This window comes from Nomascus leucogenys, chromosome 6 (genome assembly GCF_006542625.1).
Source record: "Nomascus leucogenys isolate Asia chromosome 6, Asia_NLE_v1, whole genome shotgun sequence".
Taxonomy (NCBI): Eukaryota; Metazoa; Chordata; class Mammalia; order Primates; family Hylobatidae; genus Nomascus; species Nomascus leucogenys.
The window spans coordinates 57,645,153-57,671,030 of NC_044386.1; the positions used below are offsets into that span (position 1 = coordinate 57,645,153).

Here is a 25,878-nt window from a genome sequence, read left to right on the forward strand (position 1 = left end):
TGTCTGTTCATTAAAATTAAAAAGTATAAGTGTCTAGGCCGGGCGCGGTGGCTCACGCCTGTAATCCCAGCACTTTGGGATGCCGAGGGGGATAGATCACCTGAGGTCGGGAGTTCAAGACCAGCCTGGCCAACATGGTGAAACCCTGTCTCTACTAAAAAATACAAAAAAAAAAAAAATTTAGCTGGGTATGGTGGCAGATGCCTGTAATCCCAGCTACTCGGGAGCCTGAGGCAGGACAATCACTTGAACCTGGGAGGCAGAGGTTGCAGTGAGCCAAGATCACACCACTGCACTCCAGCCTGGGCAACAGAGTGAGACTCTGTCTCAAAAAAATATATATATATATCTATATCTATAAGTGTCTAATAGATACTCCTAGTAACTGCTCAGTAGTCTGCCTCTGAGATAAGGGATATTGAAAGGCATAAAGTCAAGCAAAAGAGTTAGTTCAAGCTGAGTGTGGTGATGTGTGTCTCTAGTCCCAGCTATGAGCTGAGGCAGAATTGTTTGAGGCTGGGAGTTCGAGGCTACAGCAAGCTAGGATCATACCACTGCATTCCAGCCTGGGCAACATAGCAAGACTCTAGCTCTAAAAAAGAACAAAACAAGTTAGCTCAGATGCCAGTGGAGTCTATGCTCCTTAGCTTTCTACCCTTTCCACAGCTCCTGAATCTGACTCATTTCTTGACTTTATCATTATAGCTTCCAGCCTTCCTGCAACCTCTACTGCCTGATTAGAGTCCTAATTTTACCCTCTCCCTCCTTGATGCATAGGTAAAGGCCTCTCTGTGGAGTAAGGAGATCTTCAGAGCTGTTAGTGTAACTAATTGAGAAGTATTGTTTCCATTGCGTGTTCTGCTCATGTTGCTTCTCTTGTGAACCATTAACTTTAATTGGATATTATTTTTACCTGTTTCTGGACCGAAAGTCTCTATTTCATTTTGCCTTTGCTCAGGGAAGTGTTCAAATCAGTAAGTGTTGTACAGGTGTTTAGTGTTAGAAGGGATTTCAGAGTCAATCTATCTCCCATCAAAGCAGGAACACCTTTTAGAACATTACTGAAAGGAGGATTATCCAGGTAATGCTTAATGTTTCTAGTTATTTGGGATTTATTATCTAGAAGGGATCCCATTCCATTGTTAGAAGACTTAAGTCTTTAGACATGTTTATTATTAAAAATTATATCACTTATTGAGTGTTTAACATGTATGAGAATGTTTATATATTTAGTATATATATACTGTATATAGAGTATGCATATTTCATAAAATAATCACATATGGAAGATAGCTTCACATTTTTAGAGATCAGAAAACTAAGGCCTAAAGAAATTAAGTAAGTTAAGTAGCTTGCCCAAGAGCATATACCAAGTAAGAGGTGGAGTTAAGGTTCTAACTCAGGTTAAAAATTCTGAGTTGAGAAAAAAATCAGTTGAAGCCATTTAAACAATAAAATAGCTTACTGGAGACTGGAAAGTTCAAAGGTAGTATAGCTTCAGGATTGATTTAATGTAAAAATTCACTGTTGTTAGATCTGTGGTTTTGTTTCTCTGGAATTTTCCTATCTGCGCTCTCCTCCACGTGTTCTTGTTATTCTCAGACTGGCTTCACTTGGGTAGCCAGATAATTTTCTGAAGCGCCTAGGCTTGCACACCTATTTACCCATATGCAGGGGAAGAGAGCCAGTGACTCCTTTCTCAGTCAATGAACAAAATTTTTGAGCTTTGGGTCACAATAATGGTTATTCTTGGAGTGAAGATACTGACGGGGAGGAAGCATGAAGCATCTGGAGTGCTATAGATATGTTCCATATCTTGATCTGCATGGTGGTTACACAGGTATATATAGATGTAAAAATTCAACAAACTGTACACTTAAAATTTGGACATTAACTGTATATAAGTCAGCCTCCACTCCTCTAAAGATATCCTGACCACCACTCTGATTGGACCAAGAAGTTAGGTCATATGCTTACGTCTGAACAAATTGTTGAGGTAAGGGAGTGGATGTGATGAAATCACTAATTAATGCTTTCTCCTGAACTGGAGGTAAGGTCAGTAACACCCAAGCTTAAGTAAGGGCTGCTACCCAAATGGGGAAGAGATGAAAGGGGGCAATAAGGTGGTAATTATAAAGTCCTCACCTAAGAGTATGTCTGGCAAAAAGTCCAAGATGGGGAAAAGGCAAATGAATTGAATGTCCAGAATAAACAAATCTATGAAGACAGAAAGTAGATTAGTGGTTTCTTGAGGATTGGGGAGGAGGGAATTGAGACTGACAGATCATAAGTATAGGGTTTATTTGGCAGGTGATGGAAATGTTCTGGAATTAGATAGTCTTGAATAGTTCAACAAAATAATATATTTAAAAAACACTGAGTTGGGCCAGGTGTGGTGGCTCACGCCTGTAATCCCAGCACTTTGGGAGGCCAAGGCGGGTGGATCACGAGGTAAGGAGATTGAGACCATCCTGGCCAACATGGTAAAACCGTGTCTCTACCAAAAATACAAAAAATAGCGGGGAGTGCTGGCACATGCCTGTAATCCCAGCTACTCGGGAGGCTGAGGGAGGAGAATCACTTGAACCAGGGGGTCAGAGGTTGCAGTGAGCTGAGATTGCCACTGCACTCCAGTCTGGTGACACGGCAAGACTCCGTCTCAAAAAAAAAAAAAAAGACACTAATATTTACACCATGAGAGCTGCAACAAGAAGGCAGAGCACTGCCTTGTTCCACCTCAGCTGGGAACGTTTGTATCAGGTGACTCCAACTTGTCACCTCTCAATACAAGTCTGTGAATGACCTCAATAGCACTGTAAGTATTGATTTTGGGTTACAAACACAATTAGTGACTAGGCAAATCCACAAATACAGAACTCATAAATGACAAAGACTGTAAATGCTATGGTAATTTGGAGCCTCGGGCTATTTTGACCTTGTGACACTGCCATCTCAACATGTAGTTTCTAGGTTGCCTCAACAGGGAAGAGATTGTTGGAGGCTCATTTGCTAGCTCTTAAATTCTTTGGTCAACCACAGTCCATTGAACAGAACTAATCACCTGAGCCCAGCTAACTGCAAGAGATCTGGGAAATGTGAGAAACACCTAGATATCTAGTAAGCAATAAATATTTCAGTTACCAAAGCCAAACCGAAAAAAGAGAAAAATAATTGTACTTTACAAAGGGAGGCATCTGGCTGGGCATGGTGGCCCATGCCTGTAATCCTAGCACTTGGGAGGCTGAGGCAGGCGAATTGCCTGAGCTCAGGAGTTTGAGACCAGCCTGGGCAACATGGCAAAACTCTGTCTCTACTAAAAATACAAAAAATCAGCTGGGCGTGGTGGCGCGCACCTATAATCCCAGCTACTCAGGAGGCTGAAGCATGAGAATTGCTTGAACCTGGGAGGTGGAGGTTGCAGCGAGCTGAGATCACACCACTGCACTGCAGCCTGGGCGACAGAGTGAGACTCAGTTTCAAAAAAAAAAAAAAGGGAGGCATCTGTTCTTTTTGTTTGTTTGTTTTTTTGAGATAGAGTTTTGCTCTTGTTGCCCAGGCTGGAGTGCAGTGGTGCGATCTCGGCTCAGTGCAACCTCTGCCTTCCGGTTTCAAGCGATTCTTCTGCCTCAGCCTCCCGAGTAGCTGGGACTACAGGCACGAGCCACCACGCCCAGCTAATTTTTTTTTTTTTTGAGACGGAGTCTTGCTCTGTCGCCCAGGCTGGAGTGCAGTGGCGCAATCTCAGCTCACTGCAAGCTCCGCCTCCCAGGTTCACGCCATTCTCCTGCCTCAGCCTCTCTGAGTAACTGGGACTACAGGCGCCCGCCACCACGGCCGGCTAATTTTTTGTATTTTTAGTAGAGACGGGGTTTCACCGTGGTATTGATCTCCTGACCTCGTGATCTGCCCGCCTCGGCCTCCCAAAGTGCTGGGATTACAGGCGTGAGCCACCGCGCCCGGACCCAGCTAATTTTTTGTATTTTTTAGTAGAGACAGGGTTTCACCGTGTTAGCCAGGATGGTCTCAATCTCTTGACCTCATGATCTGCCCGCCTCAGCCTCCCAAAGTGCTGGGATTAGAGGCGTGAGCCACTGCGACCGGCTAGGTATCTGTTCTTGTCAGGCAGAGAGTGTCCTGTGGGAGTTTTGGGGAGTGAGGATGTTTCAGAGTTCTCAGCTCTCATGACTTTTCCCAGGTATACCCATTCTAACTGGCAGATCACAGTGTTCCAGTTATCACTAGTCTTATCCATTTCATTTTAGCAGAACATATGATTAATTTCTTGTTCTGGACCTTTGTAATTTAAATTTGCTGGTTGTTCTCTGTTTCCATTTGGTCATCTGTAGGTTGGAACTTGTCTCGCTCTTGTTGAACTTCATCAAATTATAAGCAATAACCAATACACTCAAATAGCCTGGTATATTTGCCATAAACCCTAAGCACTTCGCCCTCAGTTTGCACATAGTCTGAATCTTTAGCAGCAAGAGAATTGCTTAATCAACAGCTTACAACAGCAGAACGTGGACTGCTAGGAAAATTTCATCCTGAGTTGAGGGAATCCTCATTGTTTCTCTCTCTGGTTGACTCAACTAGTTCCATATTTGTTCTGAAGGTCTTTCACTCAAGATACAACTTCCAGATAATCATTTATGTATTCATTAGAACTCCTTTAGTTTCGAGTAGAAAAAATCATCTTAAGCTATTCTAATACTAGTAATAGTAACATTGAGTGAATGTTTATTCTGTACCAGTGTCTGGCCCATAATAAGTGCTTAATCTTTGTTGAATGAATGCTAGACATTGCACTAAGTACTTTAAATGCATTATCTAATTTAATCCTCACAAAAACTCTACACTAGGATTTTTTCCTTTTTACAGTAAAAACAGCAACAGCAACAACAACCACAACAACAAAAACCCAAAAAACCAAAAACAGAGATTTAGAAACTGCCCCAGGACACACAGCTAGGAAATGTTGGAACCAGGGTTTGAACCTAGACCATCTCATTTTTTGCTACCCTATGAGGAAAGAAGAATAATTTATTATAAGAGAGTTGTTACAGAATGAAGGGCAGAAATTCAGAAGGATTACAGGATGGGCTGGAACCACAAAGCTGTTGGGAACTCAGGTCGTATTCTCCCTCGGATTCATCTGTCTGCTTTTTAGACTAGATGTGGTATCCTTGATGGGCAAAGGGAATATTGGTAAAATTACACAACAGATCATTTCACTGATCTCAACTTTTGATTTGCCTTGGAAAATCCCATCATTGCTCCCAGCTGTCTTTGTGACCTGGGTTAAGTCATTCCATTTCTTTGGGCTCCAATTCCCCCGTCTATAAAATGAGAAGTTCTTACCAGAGGATTCCTCAAGTCTTTTCTGTGATCCTGGGAGGCCGAGGCAGGAGGATTGCTTGAGTCCAGGAGTTTGAGGGTGCAGTGAGCTAGGATCATACCACAGTATTCCAGCCTGGGCCACAGACCAAGACCCTATCTCTAAATAAATAAATACATAAAAATAAAACTCTGTGATCCTAAGTGAATCTTCTAGGTCAGAAGCACATTAATAATGAAGTTCCATGTGTGGATTCGAGGGAGAGAATGGGGAAGGGTTCTAGGGAAAGAAGGACAGAATAAAAGTTTGGGTATAGCTTCAGTGTTGAATTGCTATTTAGAGTTGGTGTAAAGTGAAGGCCTTTGGGGAGATATAGATGGAGAATGGAAAAGACTTCTAACCTTGGCCCGGGGTGGTGGCTCAAGCCTGTAATCCCAGCACTTTGGGAGACTGAGGTGGATGAATCACTTGAGGTCACGAGTCCAAGACCAGCTTGGGCAACATGGTGAAACCCCATCTCCACAAAAAATACAAAAATTAGCCATGCGCGGTGGCGCATGCCTGTAGTCCCCAGCTACTTGGGAGGCTGAGGCAGGATAATGGCTTGAACCAAGGAGGCAAAAATTGCATTGAGCCAAGATAGTGCCACTGCACTCCAGCCTGGCTAACAGAGTGAGACTCCATCTCAAAAAAAAAAAAAAAAAAAAAAAAGGCACAGTGGCTCACGCCTGTAACCCCAGCACTTTGGGAGGCTGAGGTGGGTAGATCACTTAAGGTCAGGAGTTCAAGACCAGCCTAGCCAACATGGTGAAACCCCATCTCTACTAAAAATACACAAATTAGCTGGGTGTGGTGGCACGTGCCTGTAATCCCAGGTACTTGGGAGGCTGAGGCAGGAAAATTGCTTGAAGCCGGAAGGCAGAGGTTGCAGTGGTCAGATAGCCCCACTGCACTCCAGCCTGGGCAACAGAGAGAGATTCCCTCTCAAACGCCCCCCCCCCGAAAAAAAACAAAAACAACAACAAAAAAGACTTCTAACCCTGACCAGACCAGATTATTTTGAATGACATCTCTTTCTCTGTCTGTTCCATGAGCAGTTCTGTGTGTAGGGAGATCAGTCCTTGTGTGTAGTGATTTAATCTGGTTTCTGTCTTCTCAGCTCAGAGTTTTTGATAGGGCTTTCACCTACTAGGCCACAGAGAAAGAACCAAATGATAGGGGATTCCAGGGGGGAAGGAAAGACCCAAACATTTGAATGGCCTAATGAGCAAATCACATTTCTCTGGGTCTGTTTCCTTATCCATAAGTGAAAAAGTTTGGTGTATGTGATCTCTGGGGTACTGCTCAGCTCTTGACACTCTGTGGTTCTGGGTAGTAGTCGAAAGCAGCTCTCCTCTTCCTGAATTCTCCATCCTTGGACTGGACCTCTCGTCTGTTTATACCTTGCTGCCCAGTTTGTTTCTCCTGGGTGTCTTTTCTTCCTCAATTTCCTCAAATCCTACTTGCTTCTTAGCTCCTTCATATCCTCTTTGTTTTCTATGTTTCTGCAGAACCCCAGATTACACCCCTGGTCTCCAGTTCTCCATGTCCATGTCTGCCTATTCCTTTCTGCATCACTGGCTCCTAACTCAAGCAATCTCCTCGGGTTCCTCTGAGGGGCCCCTGGGATCCCCTATCATTGGTCCCTCTCACAGATGCATACCCTTCTCCAGAGCCAAAGGATCAGATATTCAGCGGCTCAGGTAACAAACCTGCTGTCAGGTTACATATATTGTTTCCTGAAAGACCACACTACAGTGTCAGTGGAGCCTCAGGCTGCCTGCAGTGCCCTGCCCTCACCTGGCTATCTCACAAAGGTGAGAATAACCAGAACTCACCTCCGGTACCAGTGTTCACCTGGAAACATGGCTCTGAGCCTCTGCCCCCTGCTGCTGCTGCTGCTGCTGCTGTCCTTTGCAGGTGAGAAGAACAGTGAGCAGAACTGGGGATGAGGAGGAGGGTGGCTGGAAAAAGACTTTAAGAATGTGGAGGTGAACCTGTTAGATAGAAGGACAAAGGAGAGAGGCAGAGACTTGTGCAAAAGGAAAAAATGGGAGTTAAGAAAAGCAAGCCAAGACTTACTGTGGGCCAATGAAAGGGGTTCAGCCCACCAATCCCTCACCTCATCTTTAGATCCAGGTAGGGAACTGTGCTCAGGGGCAGGGTTGAGATGGGCCCTATGTTCCTCTCCTTTAGTGACCTCTGGTTTCTCTCCTTGCAGTGACTCTGGCCCCTACTGGGCCTCATTCCCTGGACTCTGGTCTCTCCTTCCTGAAGTCATTGCTCTCCACTCTGGACCAGGCTCCCCAGGGCTCCCTGAGCCGCTCACGGTTCTCTACATTCCTGGCCAACATTTCTTCTTCCTTTGAGCCTGGGAGAATGGGGGAAGGACCAGTAGGAGAGCCCCCACCTCTCCAGCCGCCTGCCCTCCGGCTCCATGATTTTCTAGTGACACTGAGAGGCAGCCCTGACTGGGAGCCAATGCTAGGGCTGCTAGGGGATATGCTGGCACTGCTGGGACAGGAGCAGACTCCCCGAGATTTCCTGGTGCACCAAGCAGGCGTGCTGGGTGGACTTGTGGAGGTGCTGCTGGGAGCCTTAGTTCCTGGGGGACCCCTACCCCAACTCGGCCCCCGTGCACCCGTGATGGGCCCTCTGACTGTGTCCTGGCTGCTGACTGGTTGCCTTCTCTGCTGCTGCTGTTAGAGGGCACACGCTGGCAAGCTCTGGTGCAGGTGCCGCCCAGTGTGGACCCCACCAATGCCACAGGCCTCGATGGGACGGAGGCAGCTCCTCACTTTTTGCAGGGTCTGTTGGGTTTGCTTACCCCAACAGGGGAGCTAAGCTCTGAGGGGGCTCTTTGAGGCGGTCTGCTACGCACTGTGGGGGCCCCCCTCTATGCTGCCTTTCAGGAGGGGCTGCTCCGTGTCACCCACTCCCTGCAGGATGAGGTCTTTTCCATTCTGGGGCAGCCAGAGCCTGATGCCAATGGGCAGTGCCATGGAGGTGAGTGTGGCCAGGGCTGGGACTGGGATGTGGCAGGGCAAGGAAAGTGAAATTGGGGTAGTTTTCTTCCTTACTCTTTCCCTCCTAGGTAACCTTCAACAACTGCTCTTATGGTAAGTAATAAGGGACCAGTTCTGAGGGATTGGGCCTGGAAAATGTGGAGGTGAAGAGCTGAAGACATCAGCCTCTAGAGAGGAAAACTGATGGGAGGAGTGTGGTTTAGTGGTTTTGGGGGGTGACTGTCTGGGTTGGTGTCCTAGCTCCACCTCTTCCTAGCCATATGACTTTGAGCAAGTTACATAGTCTTTCTATACCTCAGTTTCCCCATTTATAAAATGAGAATGATAATGTTAGTTACCACAGAGTCGTTGCACCCGATTAAATGAGTTGATACTGTGTATGCAAACGACTTACAACAGTGCTGGCGCATAGTGCTTAATAATGTTAGCTAGTAAAGATGGGATTTGGAAAATAAGGACACAGCTGGATTCCTCTACCCCCTTACTACTTCAGTACAACAATGCCAGACAATAGTTAGACATATTGAGTTGCTGAGCAGATTTCCTAACATGAGGCCCGCTGAGGGTTGTGTTTAAGCTATCTAAAAGCATACGAAGAAAGGAGACAGAAGGGGGCCAGGTGGACAGAAAGAATTCCAACTGGGGCTTCTCCTAGGTGATTTTGGACCTTGGCAGGGCAGCTCTCTCTTTTTTGCCCTGTCGCAGCATTTCAACCAGTAATGCCTAAACTCTCAGGGACCTCACTTATAGAAAAGCCTATGCTTGCCATGCCCCTTGAGGGCTCTGGGTCAGGGTCAGAATCTTCAGCTGGAGGAAATGTGAACTGACCAGATCCTGCCTGCTCCTCCCTCTGCACCCAGGGGCATCCGGCACAACCTTTCTTGGGATGTCCAGGCGCTGGGCTTTCTGTCTGGATCACCACCCCCACCTCCTGCCCTCCTTCATTGCCTGAGCACGGGCGTGCCTCTGCCCAGAGCTTCTCAGCCCTCAGCTTACATCAGCCCACGCCAACGGCGAGCCATCGCTGTGGGGCCCTCTGTGAGAACCGCTCAGGCCCAGCACCACCCTACAGCATTTCCAACTTCTCCATCCACTTGCTCTGCCAGCACACCAAGCCTGCCACTCCACAGCCCCCTCCCAGCACCACTGCCGTCTGCCAGACAGCTGTGTGGTATGCAGTGTCCTGGGCACCAGGTGCCCAAGGCTGGCTACAGGCCTGCCATGACCAGTTTCCTGATGAGTTTTTGGATGCGATCTGCAGTAACCTGTCCTTTTCAGCCCTGTCTGGCTCCAACCGCCGCCTGGTGAAGCGGCTCTGTGCTGGCCTGCTCCCACCCCCTACCAGCTGCCCTGAAGGCCTGCCCCCTGTTCCCCTCACCCCAGACATCTTTTGGGGCTGCTTCTTGGAGAATGAGACTCTGTGGGCTGAGCGACTGTGTGGGGAGGCAAGTCTACAGGCTGTGCCCCCCAGCAACCAGGCTTGGGTCCAGCATGTGTGCCAGGGCCCCACCCCAGATGTCACTGCCTCCCCACCGTGCCACATTGGACCCTGTGGGGAACGCTGCCCGGATGGGGGCAGCTTCCTGGTGATGGTCTGTGCCAATGACACCATGTATGAAGTCCTGGTGCCCCTCTGGCCTTGGCTAGCAGGCCAATGCAGGATAAGTCGTGGGGGCAATGACACTTGCTTCCTAGAAGGGCTGCTGGGCCCCCTTCTGCCCTCTCTGCCACCACTGGGACCATCCCCACTCTGTCTGACCCCTGGCCCCTTCCTCCTTGGCATGCTATCCCAGTTGCCACACTGTCAGTCCTCTGTCCCAGACCTTGCTCACCCCACACGCCTACACTATCTCCTCCGCCTGCTGACCTTCCTCTTGGGTCCAGGGGCTGTGGGCACTGAGGCCCAGGGGATGCTGGGTCGGGCCCTACTGCTCTCCAGTCTCCCAGACAACTGCTCCTTCTGGGATGCCTTTCGCCCAGAGGGCCAGCGCAGTGTGCTACGGACAATTGGGGAATACCTGGAACGAGAGGAGGAGCGGCCAACTCCATCAGGCTTTGAACCCACTGTCAACCCCAGCTCTGGTATAAGCAAGATGGAGCTGCTGGCCTGCTTTAGTGTGAGTGCTCTGCCAGAGGGAAAGCTCCTAGAACAGTGAGAAGGCCCTCTAGGGGAATTCCTCGAATACTCAGAGGCAGTAGTGTGGGGTAGTAGTTGAAGCGCACAGCTCTAGAGTCAGACAGGCTTGGATTCATATCTTGGTTCTGTGACCAGCCTTGAATGAGTTATTTAACTTCTCTGAGCAATATTTTTCTCGTCTCATTTATAAACTAGGGATGATAATGGTATATGAGATAATACATGCTGTGGGCTTAGCACAGTGCATGATACACAAACCTGCAATAAATATTACCTTGTTATTCTTTTGGGCTCTTTGACTCTCCTGCTTTCTGCACCAGAAAGAAAAAGGATCAAGTTAGAGGACTCTTAATTTTTCCCCTAGAGAGTGAGAATTGGAGGCTGGCAGAATACAGGAAGATAACGCAGGAATGAGAAAGATTCAGGGACACTACCAATCAGAAGACTTTGGTTCTAGGTTCAACTGTGCCTCAAATTAGTGCGATCTTAGGCAAGCAATTTCATTTAGTTTTTCTGGGCTTCAGTTTTTAGTCTGTAGAATGGAGGGGTGAGAATATGTTAAACACCATAATTCATTCACCGAGTGCCTATTATATGCAAGGCACTTTGCTAGGTTCTGTAGGATATATAAAGATTCCTTACTCCATGTTGGGGCCACCTTTTTTAAACCCTGGGCCCAGTAAAATGGAATTAGATAGTCTCATAGTATTTGGTTCAGGTCTACAAGTATTAATTGAGCCAACTATGGACCGGGCATGGGAGAGGGTACAAGAGAAATTAGAGATATGATCCTGGACCTAAAAGAGCTTAATATCTGAAGAATCACACTTGAGATGAAGGACAAGCATCCCAGCAAGTGGAGTTGGAATGCCTGGGGGAGCTGCAGGAGAGACAGAGAAGACAGCTCTGTTGGCATATTGTCTTTCTTCCCACCAGCCTGTGCTGTGGGATCTGCTCCAGAGGGAAAAGAGTGTTTGGGCCCTGCGGATTCTAGTGCAGGTAACAGGTGGAGGGCACATGGGTGGGCTGGGTGACAGCCATGGCTGGAGGTCCCTGCCCCGTGAGGCCATACCCACCATGACCTCCTATTCGCAGGCGTACCTGCATATGCCCCCAGAAAACCTCCAGCAGCTGGTGCTTTCAGCAGAGAGGGAGGCTGCACAGGGCTTCCTGACACTCATGCTGCAGGGGAAGCTGCAGGTGAGCATAGAGAAAGGGGAGCAAGGGCACCTGGAGCCTAGTGTTCAGAGGGCTTGCCTTAGTGGGAAGAGGAACTCCAGAGAGGAAATGGCAGGGATACTGGGCATCTCCAGAGGCAGAATCCATTCCTGTGCCCCTACAGGTACCACCATCCGAGGAGCAGGCCCTGGGTCGCCTGACAGCCCTGCTGCTCCAGCGGTACCCACGCCTCACCTCCCAGCTCTTCATTGATCTGTCACCACTCATCCCTTTCTTGGCTGTCTCTGACCTGATGCGCTTCCCACCATCCCTGTTAGCCAACGACAGTGTGTAAGGTTCTTGCACTACTCCTCCTACTCCTGTCACAGTCAGGCCAACCCCATCCACCTGGAGCAGCCCCTTCCGGAGCTCCTCTCTGTTTTTTTCTTTCATGCCAGATAGGTAATGTGCCAACATCGTAACAAGGTTTGAGAGAGGCACATCTCACGCCTGAGTGTGAAAACCCAATCATCATGCTAATGAACTACAAAAGGATCAGAGAGCTCCTCTCTATTAAAACTAGGGAGAGGCCAGGCGCGGTGGCTCATGCCTGTAATCCCAGCACTTTGGGAGCCCGAGGCAGGCGGATCACTAGGTCAAGAGTTGGAGACCAGCCTGGCCAATATGGTGAAACCCCGTCTCTATTAAACTACAAAAATTAGCCAGGCATGGTGGTGGGCGCCTGTAGTCCCAGTTACTCGGGAGGCTGAGGCAGGAGGATAGCTTGAACCTGGGAGGCAGAGGTTACAGTGAGCCAAGATCGTGCCACTGCACTCCAGCCTGGGTGACAGAGCGAGACTCCGTCTTAAAAAAACAAAAAACAGAACAAAAAAAACCAGGGAGGGTCTCCTTCCTATCTAGACAGCAGGGCTACAGAGGGTCAGGGGAAAACAGTTTGGAGGAAGACAAAGGGTTAAGACCCATGACTCCTCACAGCCTGGCTGCCATCCGGGATTACAGCCCAGGAATGAGGCCTGAACAGAAGGAGGCTCTGGCAAAGCGACTGCTGGCCCCTGAACTGTTTGGGGAAGTGCCTGCCTGGCCCCAGGAGCTGCTGTGGGCAGTGCTGCCCCTGCTCCCCCACCTCCCTCTGGAGAACTTTCTGAAGCTCAGCCCTCACCAGGTATGAGAATCATCTTCTTTACTTGACTGGCCCATCTTCTGCTAGTGGGGACAAGAGTCAATGGCATGTCTCTCAGTGGCCCCTCCCTGCAAGAACCCTACAGTGACCGCAGTGCGAGCTAACCTTCCCCATCTCAGATCCAGGCCCTGGAGGATAGCTGGCCAGCAGCAGGTCTGGGGCCAGGGCATGCCCGCCATGTGCTGCGCAGCCTGGTAAACCAGAGTGTCCAGGATGGTGAGGAGCAGGTACGCAGGTGAGTTGTGGGATCAGTAACCAAGGCAGGAGTGGAAGAAGTAGAGAGAGGAAGGTACAGCTGTCATGGTGGGTCGGTGTTCTAGGAGGGAAGGGGCAAGAGAGTAGGCAGTGGCCCCAGGCAGCGTAGAGTTCCAGGAGAGAGGTCTATAGATGGTGCCCCTGTGTAATGGTGTAGTGGTCAGAGTGCCCAGTGTATGTACCCACACTGTCTGCTGCCAGGCCTGCCTTAGTGTGAGTCTCAGGGACCACACAAAGGTCAGCTTCATGCCCTCCTCAGGCTTGGGCCCCTCGCCTGTTTCCTGAGCCCTGAGGAGCTGCAGAGCCTAGTGCCCCTGAGTGATCCGATGGGGCCGGTAGAACGGGGGCTGCTGGAATGTGCAGCCAATGGGACCCTCAGCCCAGAAGGACGGGTGAGCCCCTCAACACAAACCTACAAGACTCTAGGCTTCCCCTGGGTCTGTGTGGATGGCTTTCCCATTGTGTCAACTTGAGCACAGTGGTGCCAGCCCCCCATCCCACTTTTGCAACCTCCATTCCTTACTCCATGGCCATTCTTATCTGTTACCACCTCTTCCTGGCCCTTCTCTATCTGGTCTGTGGCACCCCAAACATACCCTTTGCCATTTTGAACCTAATCTACTCCAGTCCAATCCCTAGTTCCAAACCCTAGCCCAGGCCCTGGGAAATTCAGATGTGGGATTAGAGAGGAACTTCAAGGTTCATCTCTTTTCTCTCCAGTCCTAAACCTTCTTTGGTCACAGGTGGCATATGAACTTCTGGGTGTGTTGCGCTCATCTGGAGGAGCGGTGCTGAGCCCCCGGGAGCTGCGGGTCTGGGCCCCTCTCTTCCCTCAGCTGGGCCTCCGCTTCCTGCAGGAGCTGTCAGAGCCCCAGCTTAGAGCCATGCTTCCTGTCCTGCAGGGAACTAGTGTTACACCTGCTCAGGTCTGCCTGTCTCACTCCCTGGCCTGCACCCTCCATCCCCACTTGAGCGCCAGTCAAGAGAATCCCATTCAGGGATAAAACCAGCCCCTCCTTTCCCTGGGTGAACAGTAGAGGTAAACTCTGTCTGCAGGAGGACGCCTTCATTCCCTTTCCTCAGATCAAGAAGGGACCTGAGTCACTGAGGATGGTTACTGGGGATGATTAAGAGGGAGCGGGAAGTTTTGGAGGGTTTGCCTTAGGAACCCACTTAGGACCTGGCTGCTGGGTCCTGAGAGCTGTTGTTTTCGGTCCCATCCCAACTCAGGCTGTCCTGCTGCTTGGACGGCTCCTTCCTAGGCACGATGTGAGTAGCAGCAACTTCTCAGCCTCTCGCCAGAGGTCTCTATCCCCTTTTAACCTGGCTCCTGCATCTGCCCCTCCTCTCTCTCCGCTCCCCTCATACTTACTGCCTTGCTGCATTGTGATTGCTGTCTTCCCCACCACCCTTCCCTTCTTCTTCAGGCCTCTTGTCTCTCTTGCTCTTTAGCTATCCCTGGAGGAACTCTGCTCCTTGCACCTTCTGCTACCAGGCCTCAGCCCCCAGACACTCCAGGCCATCCCTAGGCGAGGCCTGGTCGGGGCTTGTTCCTGCCTGGCGCCTGAACTGTCACGCCTCTCAGCCTGCCAGACCGCAGCACTGCTGCAGACCTTTCGGGTATGAGAGTGACAAGGAGGATGAGATAATCAGGAATACCGGCTCTTTCTGGTTGGGAGGAAGGCATCTTCCCTGAGGCCAGGGAAGGCCTTTCATACCTCCCCACTTACACACACACACACACACACAACCAATTCTCATGCAGGTTAAAGATGGTGTGAAAAATATGGGTACAACAGGTGCTGGTCCAGCTGTGTGTATCCCTGGTCAGGTAAGTGTGAGATCTCCGAACTGAGCTCCTCTCCCCATTCTGGGGCAGTTTCATATGGCTGCTGCTGCCTCCCACACTACCCTGCAGTGGCCCTGAGAGTTCTGGTTAGCTCTGTGCCCATTAGCAGCCCTCTCCAGTGCCAGATGCAGGACAGCATGATCCACTCACATTGTCCTAGACTAATGTCAAAGCTGGAAGGGCCTGAGAAATCTTCCAGGCCACCCACCCTGCTTTCAGATGAAAAGACCAAGGCTGAGAGAAGCTAAGGGACGTTGTTCTCCTGGTGCCTAACTAGCAGCAACACTTGACCACAGCAGCCTGCGGTGTGAGGCTTTTAGGCGTTTATTGCTACAGTGGCAAATGCCATTCCACTTCTGTCCTAGCTATGGTCCCTTTTCACCCCCATGGTTCCTTTTCACCCCCATGGTTCCTTTTCTCTGAGTGCTAAGTCCAGACTCTCTCACCTATCACTACACTGCTATACCCATCGCCGCCAGCAGCCTATTCCCACCACCTGGCCAGACTGCCTGCTTCCCCTGCTCCCACTAAAGCTGCTACAACTGGATTCCTCGGCTCTTCTGGCAAATCAAAGACGCTACTGGGAGCTGCCCTGGTCTGAGCAGCAGGTAATTCTCTCCACTTAATTTCAGAACTTCCTGCCTCAATGTAGTCTACCTTCTTTACCTATCCCTCAGCCCTATTTGGCCAGCTTATCCCTAGTATCCTTTATTTGATTGATTGAGACGGAGTCTCACTCTGTTGCCCAGGCTGCAGTGCAGTGGCATGATCAGAGTTTGTTGTAACCTCAAACTCCTGAACTCAGGCAATCTTTCTGCCTCAGCCTCCTGAATAGCTGGGACTACAGGTGGTTACCACCATGCCTGGCTAATTTTTAAATTTTGTTTTTGTTTTTTGAGATAAAATCTTGCTCTGTCGCCCAGGCTGGAGTACAGTGGTGCAATCTTGGCTCACTGCAACCTCCGTCTCCCGGGTTCAAGCGATTCTCCTGCCTCAGCCTCCCGAGTAGCTGGGACTACAGGTGCCCCCCACCATGCCCGGCTAATTTTTTTTTTTTTTTTTTTTTTTTTAGTAGAGATGGGATTTCACCATATTGGCCAGGCTGGTCTCGAACTCCTGACCTTGCGATCCGCCTGCCTCTGCCTCCCGAAGTGCTGGGATTACAGGTGTGAGCCACCACGCCTGGCCAATTTTTAAAATTTTTATAGAGACAGACAATACAAAAATGTGGACACTATGTGGAGACACTATGTTGAGTACTATGCTGTCCAGATTGGTCTTGAACTCCTGGCCTCAAGCAATCCTCCTGCCTTGGCCTCCCAAAGTGCTGGGATTACAGGCCTGAGCCACTGCACCCAGCCCCCTAGTATCCCTTATAATGTGACTTGCTTTTCTATTTTTTTCTCCTTCCCTTTTCTTTCATTTCTTTCTCACTCTGTGAGAGAAGAGTGGGCATCTGGGAGAGTGGGAGGCTGGTGGGTCCCACAGAGTGAAGAGGCAGGACTGGGTCCAAGGCAGTCCTGCCTCTCCACTCTAGGGGGTATCCTTGGACAGTGTCTCTTCTGGGAAGTGGCTCATCTTTCTTTCTCTTGTAGGCACAGTTTCTCTGGAAGAAGATGCAAGTACCCACCAACCTGACCCTCAGGAATCTACAGTGAGTAACTTGTGTTGAGCAGTGGGCTGAATTCGACCAACATTTTTTTGAGTGCTTACTATGTGCCAGGCACCATGTGATATGGAATGGGGGATATAGGGATGAATGATGCATAGTCCCTGCCTCATGGACGTTCTCCTAGCTCCTCCCTTTGCCCTCCTGTCCTTCCACAGTGCCATGCCTATCCTGACTAGAGCCAAAGGACTCAGAAAACCTGGATTCAGGTTCCAGTCCTGTCACCTACTTGTGCTCTTGGGCAAGTCATTTAACCTCCCTGTGTCAGTTTTCCCTTCTTTAAGTGAGAATTACAATGGCAGCAGCCTCATAGGTAGTTATTGTGAAGATTAAATGAGGTAAGTCATGTAAGATATTTAACACAGTGCCTGGTCCATTGTAAAGTCCCAGCAGTCATTTGCTACTATTAGTTTACTTCGGGGTGACTTCAGAGGCACTGGCCAAGCAAGAATAAATAGGAATAAGAAGGTATCACTTTACTTACACCCACAGTAAAAGAACAATGGGCTTCGGAATCTTTTTTTTTTTTTTTTTTCTGAGACAGAGTCTTGCTCTCTTGCCCAGGCTGGAGTGCAGTGGCGCAATTTCGGCTCACTGCAACCTCTGCCTCCCAGGTTCAAGCGATTCTCCTGTCTCAGCCTCTGGAGTAGCTGGGATTACAGGCGTGTGTCACCATACCCAGCTAATTTTTGTCTTTTTAGTAGAGATGGGGTTTCACCATTTTGGCCAGGCTGGTCTCAAACTCCTGACCTCATGTGATCCACCCGCCTCAGCCTCCCAAGGGCTTCAGAATCTAAGACATGGCTCTAGTTTCAGTTTACCACATTTCTAGTAGAATGATGTTGGGAATGTCACCTGACCTCCATAAATCCTTATTTTCTTCTCTGATAAACAGCAGTGATGTTATGGGGAGCTGATGAGAATATCTATGTAAAAACATTTCTCAAACCATAAATTGCTGTGAATGAACATCTGTACTTGTGCTGAGAGTACTGATATCAAGGAGCAAACAGGCTGTTGTATGTGTTGAATGAGCATCTCCCCACTCACACACCCACAGGGCTCTGGGCACCCTGGCAGGAGGCATGTCCTGTGAGTTTCTGCAGCAGATCAACTCCATGGTAGACTTCCTTGAAGTGGTGCACATGATCTATCAACTGCCCACTAGAGTTCGAGGGAGCCTGGTGAGAGGGGGTGCCTGGACATTAGTGGGAGCAGGGAGGCTGGGACCCTAGGTATAGAACCCAGCTCCTGTGTTCTGCACTGGCCTCACCCTGCTTCCCTACAGAGGGCCTGTATCTGGGCAGAGCTAAAGCGGAGGATGACAATGCCAGAACCAGAATGGACAACGCTAGGGCCAGAACTGAATGGGCTGGATAGCAAGCTACTCCTGGACTTACCGTAAGTACTGCAGCTAGAGATATTGGCCCCTCAGGAAGCTCAATCTGGGGTGAAGATCTGCCCTTAGGGAATGCCCTAGAGGAGGCGGTTTTTCTGTCTGGTAGTTCCCTGACATCATTTATAGCCCAAAGCAGAGGATTTTATTCAAAGTTGCTCTATGTATTGACTGGTTCCCAGAATATGCTCCAGCATGGGGCAGCTGAGGGTGGCAACACTGTACTGAAGCCTGCCAAGTAATCTTACAATAACCTAGCCCACATTAATGGAGATTGAGATAGAGTGTCTGAAGTGAGGGAGGCAATGCTCCAATTCTGCCCCAGAGGATTGTAGTTTGCTCAGGGCACTGTGTTCTTAGTGCGTTCAGAGGAGTAGATCGAGAGAAAAATATATGAAAAATGTGATAAGTGCCTTCAAATACCTGAGGGGCTATCAAGTAGAAATTAGATTGTCATATTTATGAGTGGCCCCATTGGGCAAGACTAAGAGTAGTTAACAGAGATCAGATTTTTAGATAGTATAAGAAAAACTAAGGTAGTGAGTTCCTGGTCCTTGGAGCTCTTTGAGTCTAGGCCAGATGGCCCCATGGCAGGAATGTTGTAGAGGACGTTCATATACAGGTTGTGGGAAGAAAAGGCTATAGGAACGAAACGCTCCTCCCTACCCATAGAGAAATTTATTAGTATCTTACTCATATGCTGCTTTTCTCGTTTTATCCCTACCACCACCCCATTGCCATCTGCACTGTAAGTCAGAATAGGAAAATGCAGGTGTTACAGTCTTCCCGGGAAATATGGAGATGAAGTGGAGTAAAAGCAGTTGACTTCATTCTTACTTTTTTTTTTTTTTTTTGAGACAGAGTTTCACTGTGTCACCAAGGCTGGAGTGCAGTGACGTGATCTCGGCTCACTGCAACCTCCATCTTCCAGGTTCAAGCAATTCTCCTGCCTCAGTCTCCCGAGTAGCTGGGACTGTAGGTGTGCACCACCACGCCAGGCTAATTTTTGTATTTGTTGTAGGGACGAGCTTTCACCATGTTGGCCAGGCTGGTCGTGAACTCCTGGCTTCAAGTGATCTGCCCACCTCGGCTTCCCAACATTCTTACATTTTTATAGGCCTTTCCACAGATTTTAGCTCTTGTATGACTTAGCCCAGTTCCAGAACTGGTAATCCTAGGTAGGGTACAGGTTATCACCTCTGATTTCTGGGCAAAAGGGATTTATTTATTTATTTGCTTATTTATATTTTTGAGATGGAGTCTCGCTCTGTCACCCAGGCTGCAGTGCAATGGTGCCATCTCGGCTCACTGCAACCTCCACCTCCGGGGTTCAAGCAATTCTCCTGCCTCAGCCTCCTGAGTAGCTGGGATTACAGGCGCGTGCCACCACACCCAGCTAATTTTTGCATTTTTAGTAGAGACGGGGTTTCGCCATGTTGCTCATGGTGAAATTTCTGACCTCGTGATCTGCTTGCCTCGGCTTCCCAAAGTGCTGGGATTACAGGCATGAGCCATCGCATCAGGCCTGTTTTTACTTTTTTTTAATGCCATTCAGATCTGTTTAAATATGTGGGTTCTGTGAGATGATTTAGAATCCCAAGGTTACAGATGAGGTGAAAGATCCTAGACCATGCATCAAAAAACTCGAGTTCCTCATTTGTGAAAGAAGGATAAGAGAAACACCTATTTTGTCTGGGTGCAGTGGCTCACGCCTATAATCCCAGCATTTTGGGAGGCCAAGGTGGGTGGATCACTGAGGTCAGGGGTTCAGGACCAGACTGGCCAACATGGCAAAACACCATCTCTACTAAAAATACAAAAGTTAGCTGGGCATGGTGGCGCGTGCCTGTAATTCCAGCTATTTGGGAGGCTGAGGCACGAGAATTGCTTGAACCTGGGAGGTGCAGGTTGCAGTGAGCTGAGATCACAGCACCACTGTGCTCTGGCCTGAGTGATGGAGTGAGGCCAGGTCTTGTTGTAGGATCAAATGAGATAACACCTGAAAGAACTTTGTAAATTGTATAGCACGTACAAACAAGAAGGGAACTCTTCACAAGTAGAGGAAGGGTGGTCGTGTGGAAAAAAACAGGAATTGGGAGTGAGAGACTTCAACATTTGATCTCTGTGAACCTCAGTTTTTTAATCTATAAAATGGGGAAATGTTAATGGTACTTAATATTTGGAGCTTTTGAGTCCATTAGATCAGGTAGGATTGTTTGTTTGTTTTTTTTAGGAAGACTAGAAATATGTCGCTCCCTTTTTCTCCCCCATTCAAGCTTGATGGTGGGAATTGGCCCTGGAGCTGTTAACTCTCAGTTCCTGTCCAGCTTCACTAAGTTTGGTCTGGGGTCACATCGTAGCTGGGGACTGTAGGGTTCTGTGGTCCCTTCTCGACTTGGCCCAGCTCCACCTGAATAATGTTGTTGTCAAATTGCTATAATAGGATCCAGTTGATGGACAGACTATCCAATGAATCCATTATGTTGGTGGTGGAGCTGGTACAAAGAGCTCCAGAGCAGCTGCTGGCACTGACCCCACTCCACCAGGCAGCCCTGGCAGAGAGGGCACTACAAAACCTGGTAAGAGTCCACCCTACCAGACTCAGATTTGCTGCCCTGAGCAATTCTTGCTCCTCAGACAATGCTCTCTGACTGTCCCCCCACCCTATACTTCTTGCTTTCTTGCTGCCAAACAGGTTCCTATCTACAAGGCCTGGCCCCTGTTTTGCCTCTGGCTTCTGTTCCTTGACAATATGCTTCATGTTACTTGTCCATACCTCTTGGAGTCCGAGAAATCTCTTGGAGTCCACCTCTCAGTCTTTCTGCCTGCTCCTATGTGGGCTCATTGCTTCAGAAAGTGAACAAAGGTAGTGAGCATCATAGGATGCTGAGTTGAGAGCAGGAGGGAGGGAAGGTCAAGGGGCTTGGTGTCTTGATCAAGGTGTCTGGTATTCTGAGTCAGAAATGCATTGTCCAAGTTCTGATGCTCTTCTTCAGGCTCCAAAGAAGACTCCAGTCTCAGGAGAAGTGCTGGAGACCTTAGGCCCTTTGGTTGGATTCCTGGGGATAGAGAGCACACGACAGATCCCCCTACAGATCCTTCTGCCCTCAACCACCATCATCAGTGGGCAGCCTGTTCCATATTCTTAAGGTCCCCTGGAGCCCTGTGTCCGAAATCCTAGCATGTCCTCTTTTCCCCTTCCTTTTCCTCACAGTTCCCTCAGCTCCCCAGCCCCCGATTTAATTCCTGTCCCCAGGAAACCAGAGTTGTGGAGCCAGGATGAAGTAGAGCAAGCTGGATGCCTAGTATTCACTCTGTCTACTGAGGCAATTTCCTTGATCCCCAGGGTGAGATGAAGGAAGAAGGGAAGTGAGTAAATGCATAGAGGGGACTGGTGAGCTGGTTATGGGGACCCATGGCCAAGGAGGGCAAACGATATGAAGCCTAGATCTAGGGGGAGACTGTGAAACAGAGACAGGACTTTCGACTTATAGCTATAGCAGCAGGCCCTGATCTGTCCAGATCTCCCCACTCTCCTTCTACCTTCTCATGGAGGAGGCCTTCGGTCCAGAGACCCTGGAGCGGCTTCTAGAACAGCAGCAGAGCTGGGAGCAGAGCAGAGTTGGACAGCTGTGTAGGGGGCCACAGCTTGCTGCCAAGAAAGCAGCTCTGGTAGCAGGGGTGGTGCGACCAGCTGCTGAGGATCTTCCAGGTGAAACTACCCAAATACTTACATGTCCAGCAGGATGTACAGGGAGTATGAAACGGTCTGGTTTCTACATGTGCTCTTCTCTGGGACTGGGTTTTCTAATTTATAAAGCAAAGAGTTTAGAGGGATGATCTTTAAGTCTCTTCTAGTTCTGGAATTCTATAGCTCTGGGAGTGTGTAAACTATTAAGTTTTCTTTTAGCCCAGAACTTCCATTTTCCTGCTCTCTTGCCTCTTTAAACAGTTGATTCAGCTCTAGCTCAGCTAAGCGTGGAGCTCTCTGCTGGGGAGATCCCTAGAAGGAGACATTGTGAGGCTTGAGAACTGGTTTCAAATTCAGCTCTGCCATGAAATGCCTGACCAACTCCTCAGTCTTCCATCTATAAAACAAGGGACTTGGCATCTCCAATCACTTCTTGTTCTATTAACTTCTAAGCCCTATACATCTTACCCTGTAATACTCCCTCGATCCCTACTTCCCACAGTGCTCCATCCTGCAAAGGTTGGAAGAGTCATTCCATCTACAGATACCTCCTGGCCCTGCCTTCCGCTTCAGAACCTGTGCCAAATTGTGAAGATGTACGAGAGACATTCCCAGCAGCCTGGTCTGCAACCCAGATTGCAGAGATGGAGCTCTCAGACTTTATGGACTGCCTAACACTATTTGCAGGAGACCCAGGACTTGGGCCTGAGGAACTGCGGGCAGCCATGGGCAAAGCAAAACAGGTTAGGGATGGAGAGGCAACTGGGGTTGGCCATGAGGAAGCTGTTTGGGTGTGATGTAGGACATGAAGAGAATGGAGAGTTGGATGAGAGGTGGGGGAAGCAGGAAATAAAAGAGTTAGAAGATTTGGGTCACAAGTAGGAGGTGAGGAGATAAATATTGAGGAAAGAGCTAGTATAATGAATAGAGGGACTAAAGCAGTGGTTACCAAATTTTAGTGCATATCACAATCATCAAGGGAACAGATTTTTTTCTTTTTTCTTTTTTTTTCTTTTTAAAAAAATAATGGCATACTTCATGAATTTGCGTGTTATCCTTGCTCAGGCGCCATGCTAATCTCTGTATCATTCCAGTTTTTTTTGTGTATGTGCTGCTGAACCAAGCAGGGAACCATGCCAATGCCGGATTACCATGCTAGACTGACTTAATAAAAACCTTTGTGGGGGCCTGACACAGTGGCTCGTGCCTGTAATCACAGCACTTTGGGAGGCGGAGGCAGGTGGATTGCTTGAGCCCATTAGTTTGAGACCATACTGGGCAACATGGTGAAACCCTGTCTCTACTAAAAATAGAAAAAAAAAAATTAGCTGGGTGTGGCGGCACATGCCTGTAATCCCAGCTACTTGGGAGGCTGGGGTAGGAGAATCCCCTGAGCCCAGGAGGTGGAGGGTGCAATAAACCGAGATCGTAGCACTGCATTCCAGCCTGGGTGTCAGAGCAAGACCCTGTCTCATAAATTAAAAAATAAGCCTCTGGGGGAAAGAGTCCAGACATCTGCATCGGCTTTTTTTTTTTTTTTTTTTTTTTTGAGACAGAGTCTCACTCTGTCACCCGGCATCCAGGCTGGAGTGCAGTGGTGCGGTCTTGGCTCACTGCAACCTCTACATCCTGGGCTCAAATGATCCTCCTGCCTCAGCCTCTCAAGTAGCTGGGACTACAGGTGCACGCCACCACACCTCACTAATTTTTGTATTTTTGGTAGAGATGAGTTTTGACTCTGTTGCCCAGGATGGTCTTGAACTGGGCTCAAGCAATCCTCCCACCTCAGCCTCCCAAAGTGCTGGGATTGCAGCTGTGAGCCACTGTGCTGGGCCCCAGGCATCTGTGTTTTAATAAGCATCTCTGTGTCTGATGCACATAAAAATGTGGAACTCATGGACTAGAGTTAGTTTGCTCTTCTTTTCCACTGACCGTAATGTCTTTCAAAACACCTTAGTCAGAGGAACTGTAAGGCAACTGTCTCATTTTATGTGGAGGAAACTAAAGAAAAGGCAAGTGATTTACCTAGAGTTATACGGCTAAGGGCAGAGGCAAGACTTAAAACCCAGCAGTCTGACTCCCAATCCACTGCTTTTCCACTCACATTGTTCCTGTCTTTCTCCTAGTTGTGGGGTCCCCCCCGGGGATTTCGTCCTGAGCAGATCCTGCAGCTCGGTAGGCTCTTAATAGGTCTAGGAGATCAGGAACTACAGGAGCTGATCCTAGTGGACTGGGGAGTGCTGAGCACCCTGGGGCAGATAGATGGCTGGAGCTCCACTCAGGTAACACTTTTCCTCCTCCCTACTGCTTCCCAAACACCCATCCCACAGACACAGTCCTATAGATCATCTAAAGCCCAAGGAATTTTTTCCTGTGACCCTACCTGGTCATTCTTTCTATCTTTTGTTAATAACCCCTACTAGTGACCTTCAGGACTCTGATTTACTCACTCTGAGGCCCTGGACACATAATACTGTCTCCTACCTCTTTTCCTGGAGGCTTCCTCTTTTTCTATCCTTTTCTGAGTCCTCAGCCTTCCCCATGACTCCTTAGGTCTTAATAGTAACAGAATATAACCCAGTAACAACTATCACTTCCCTGTCCGTTAATTCTCCATAACTTTTCTCCTTCCCCTCTGCTCCCAACCCCCACCCCAGCTCCGCATTGTGGTCTCCAGTTTCCTACGGCAGAGTGGTCGGCATGTGAGCCACCTGGACTTCATTCATCTGACAGCGCTGGGTTATACTCTCTGTGGACTGCGGCCAGAGGAGCTCCAGCACATCAGCAGTTGGGAGTTTAGGTCACTTGTGAAGGGGCTGAGGGTGGTCGTGTTGAGGTAAAGGTGGACTTGTTGAGGTAAAGGAGGATCATGAAGGTCTGGTCCCATGGAGGAAGGAAACTCATTTGAAGCCATCTCTCCCTTTGTCTCATGACCACAGGCCCTTTTTGCTGAAGCCAAATTCTTCTTCCTTCCCACTGTTCTACAGCCAAGCAGCTCTCTTCCTGGGCACCCTGCATCTCCAGTGCTCTGAGGAACAACTGGAGGTTCTGGCCCACCTCCTTGTACTGCCCGGTGGGTTTGGCCCAATCAGTAACTGGGGGCCTGAGATCTTCACTGAAATTGGCACCATAGCAGGTGGGGAGCTGGGCCACTGCTGGTGCAAGTTGGTTTGGTTTCTATACCATGGGTGGACTGGATGGAAGACTGCCCTGCAATTCTTAAGGTGGGGGCCTGAAAGGGTGTTTAAATAAGGGGCTAGAGACATATTGGGGAAGATCTATGATAGGGCACTTTGGGAGTAGTTAGAGAAGGTCTATAGGTTTGAAGAGAGGGAAGGTCAGTCTAAGACAATGTTTGGATGCCACTTGCTTCAACAGCTGGGATCCCAGACCTGGCTCTTTCAGCACTGCTGTGGGGACAGATCCAGGGTATTACTCCTCTTGCCATTTCTGTCATCCCTCCTCCTAAATTTGCTGTAAGTATTAATGGACTGGGGTGACCACAGGAGAGCCAGGGCCCAATGGGGACTACATGCATGCACTGATTCCTACCCCTGCCCCAGGTGGTGTTTAGTCCCACCCAACTATCTAGTCTCACCAGTGCTCAGGCTGTGGCTGTCACTCCTGAGCAAATGGCCTTTCTGAGTCCTGAGCAGCGACAAGCAGTTGCATGGGCCCAACACGAGGGGAAGGAGAGCCCAGAACAGCAAGGTGAGTTCCCAGCTGCACAGCTTGATCTTCCATCTCCTGACCCAGAATCAAACCCCTAATTTGGTGCTGTCTGGCTCTTAGAGTGCACCCAGGGAGATCCCTGGAGTGAAGGAGTCTCCAGGCAGAGCGCTAATATCCAAGTGTCAATGCTCCTGGAGAGCAGAGGTGTGATATTACTCCCATTCCCTGTCTATTATAGGTCGAAGTACAGCCTGGGGCCTCCAGGACTGGTCACGACCTTCCTGGTCCCTGGTATTGACTATCAGCTTCCTTGGCCACCTGCTATGAGCCTGTCTCTACCATAGAAGGAGATTGTGGGGAGAGAAATCTTAAGTCATAATGAATAAAGTGCAAACAAGTGCATAATGAATAAAGTGCAAACAGACGTGATTATTTTCAGAAGCTGATGAG

At 48.9% G+C, this 25,878-nt stretch overlaps 1 protein-coding gene and 2 non-coding genes across 3 annotated transcripts; 1 reads left to right on the forward strand and 2 right to left on the reverse strand.

Moving 5' to 3' along the window:
* The first annotated feature begins 6,312 nt into the window (after positions 1-6,312).
* Positions 6,313-25,848, forward strand: LOC115835474 (stereocilin-like). Its single transcript, XM_030814199.1, is given in 31 exon segments — positions 6,313-7,294; positions 7,596-7,985; positions 7,988-8,380; positions 8,469-8,493; positions 9,261-9,427; positions 9,430-10,517; positions 11,474-11,536; positions 11,633-11,737; positions 11,880-12,046; positions 12,692-12,878; positions 13,016-13,131; positions 13,411-13,543; positions 13,895-14,077; positions 14,382-14,420; positions 14,604-14,771; positions 14,917-14,982; positions 15,483-15,608; positions 16,596-16,654; positions 17,730-17,853; positions 17,958-18,070; positions 20,509-20,644; positions 21,062-21,215; positions 21,297-21,412; positions 21,621-21,777; positions 22,330-22,499; positions 23,883-24,038; positions 24,414-24,556; positions 24,744-24,892; positions 25,135-25,232; positions 25,320-25,467; positions 25,667-25,848. Coding segments are annotated over 31 exon segments (5,493 nt in total). The 5' UTR covers positions 6,313-7,029; the 3' UTR covers positions 25,756-25,848.
* LOC115835770 lies at positions 12,148-12,251 on the reverse strand. The gene has a single exon (XR_004030790.1). It is a non-coding gene; the product is annotated as a small nucleolar RNA U13 (small nucleolar RNA).
* LOC115835618 lies at positions 22,777-22,883 on the reverse strand. The gene has a single exon (XR_004030653.1). It is a non-coding gene; the product is annotated as a U6 spliceosomal RNA (small nuclear RNA).
* Positions 25,849-25,878: the final 30 nt, after the last annotated feature.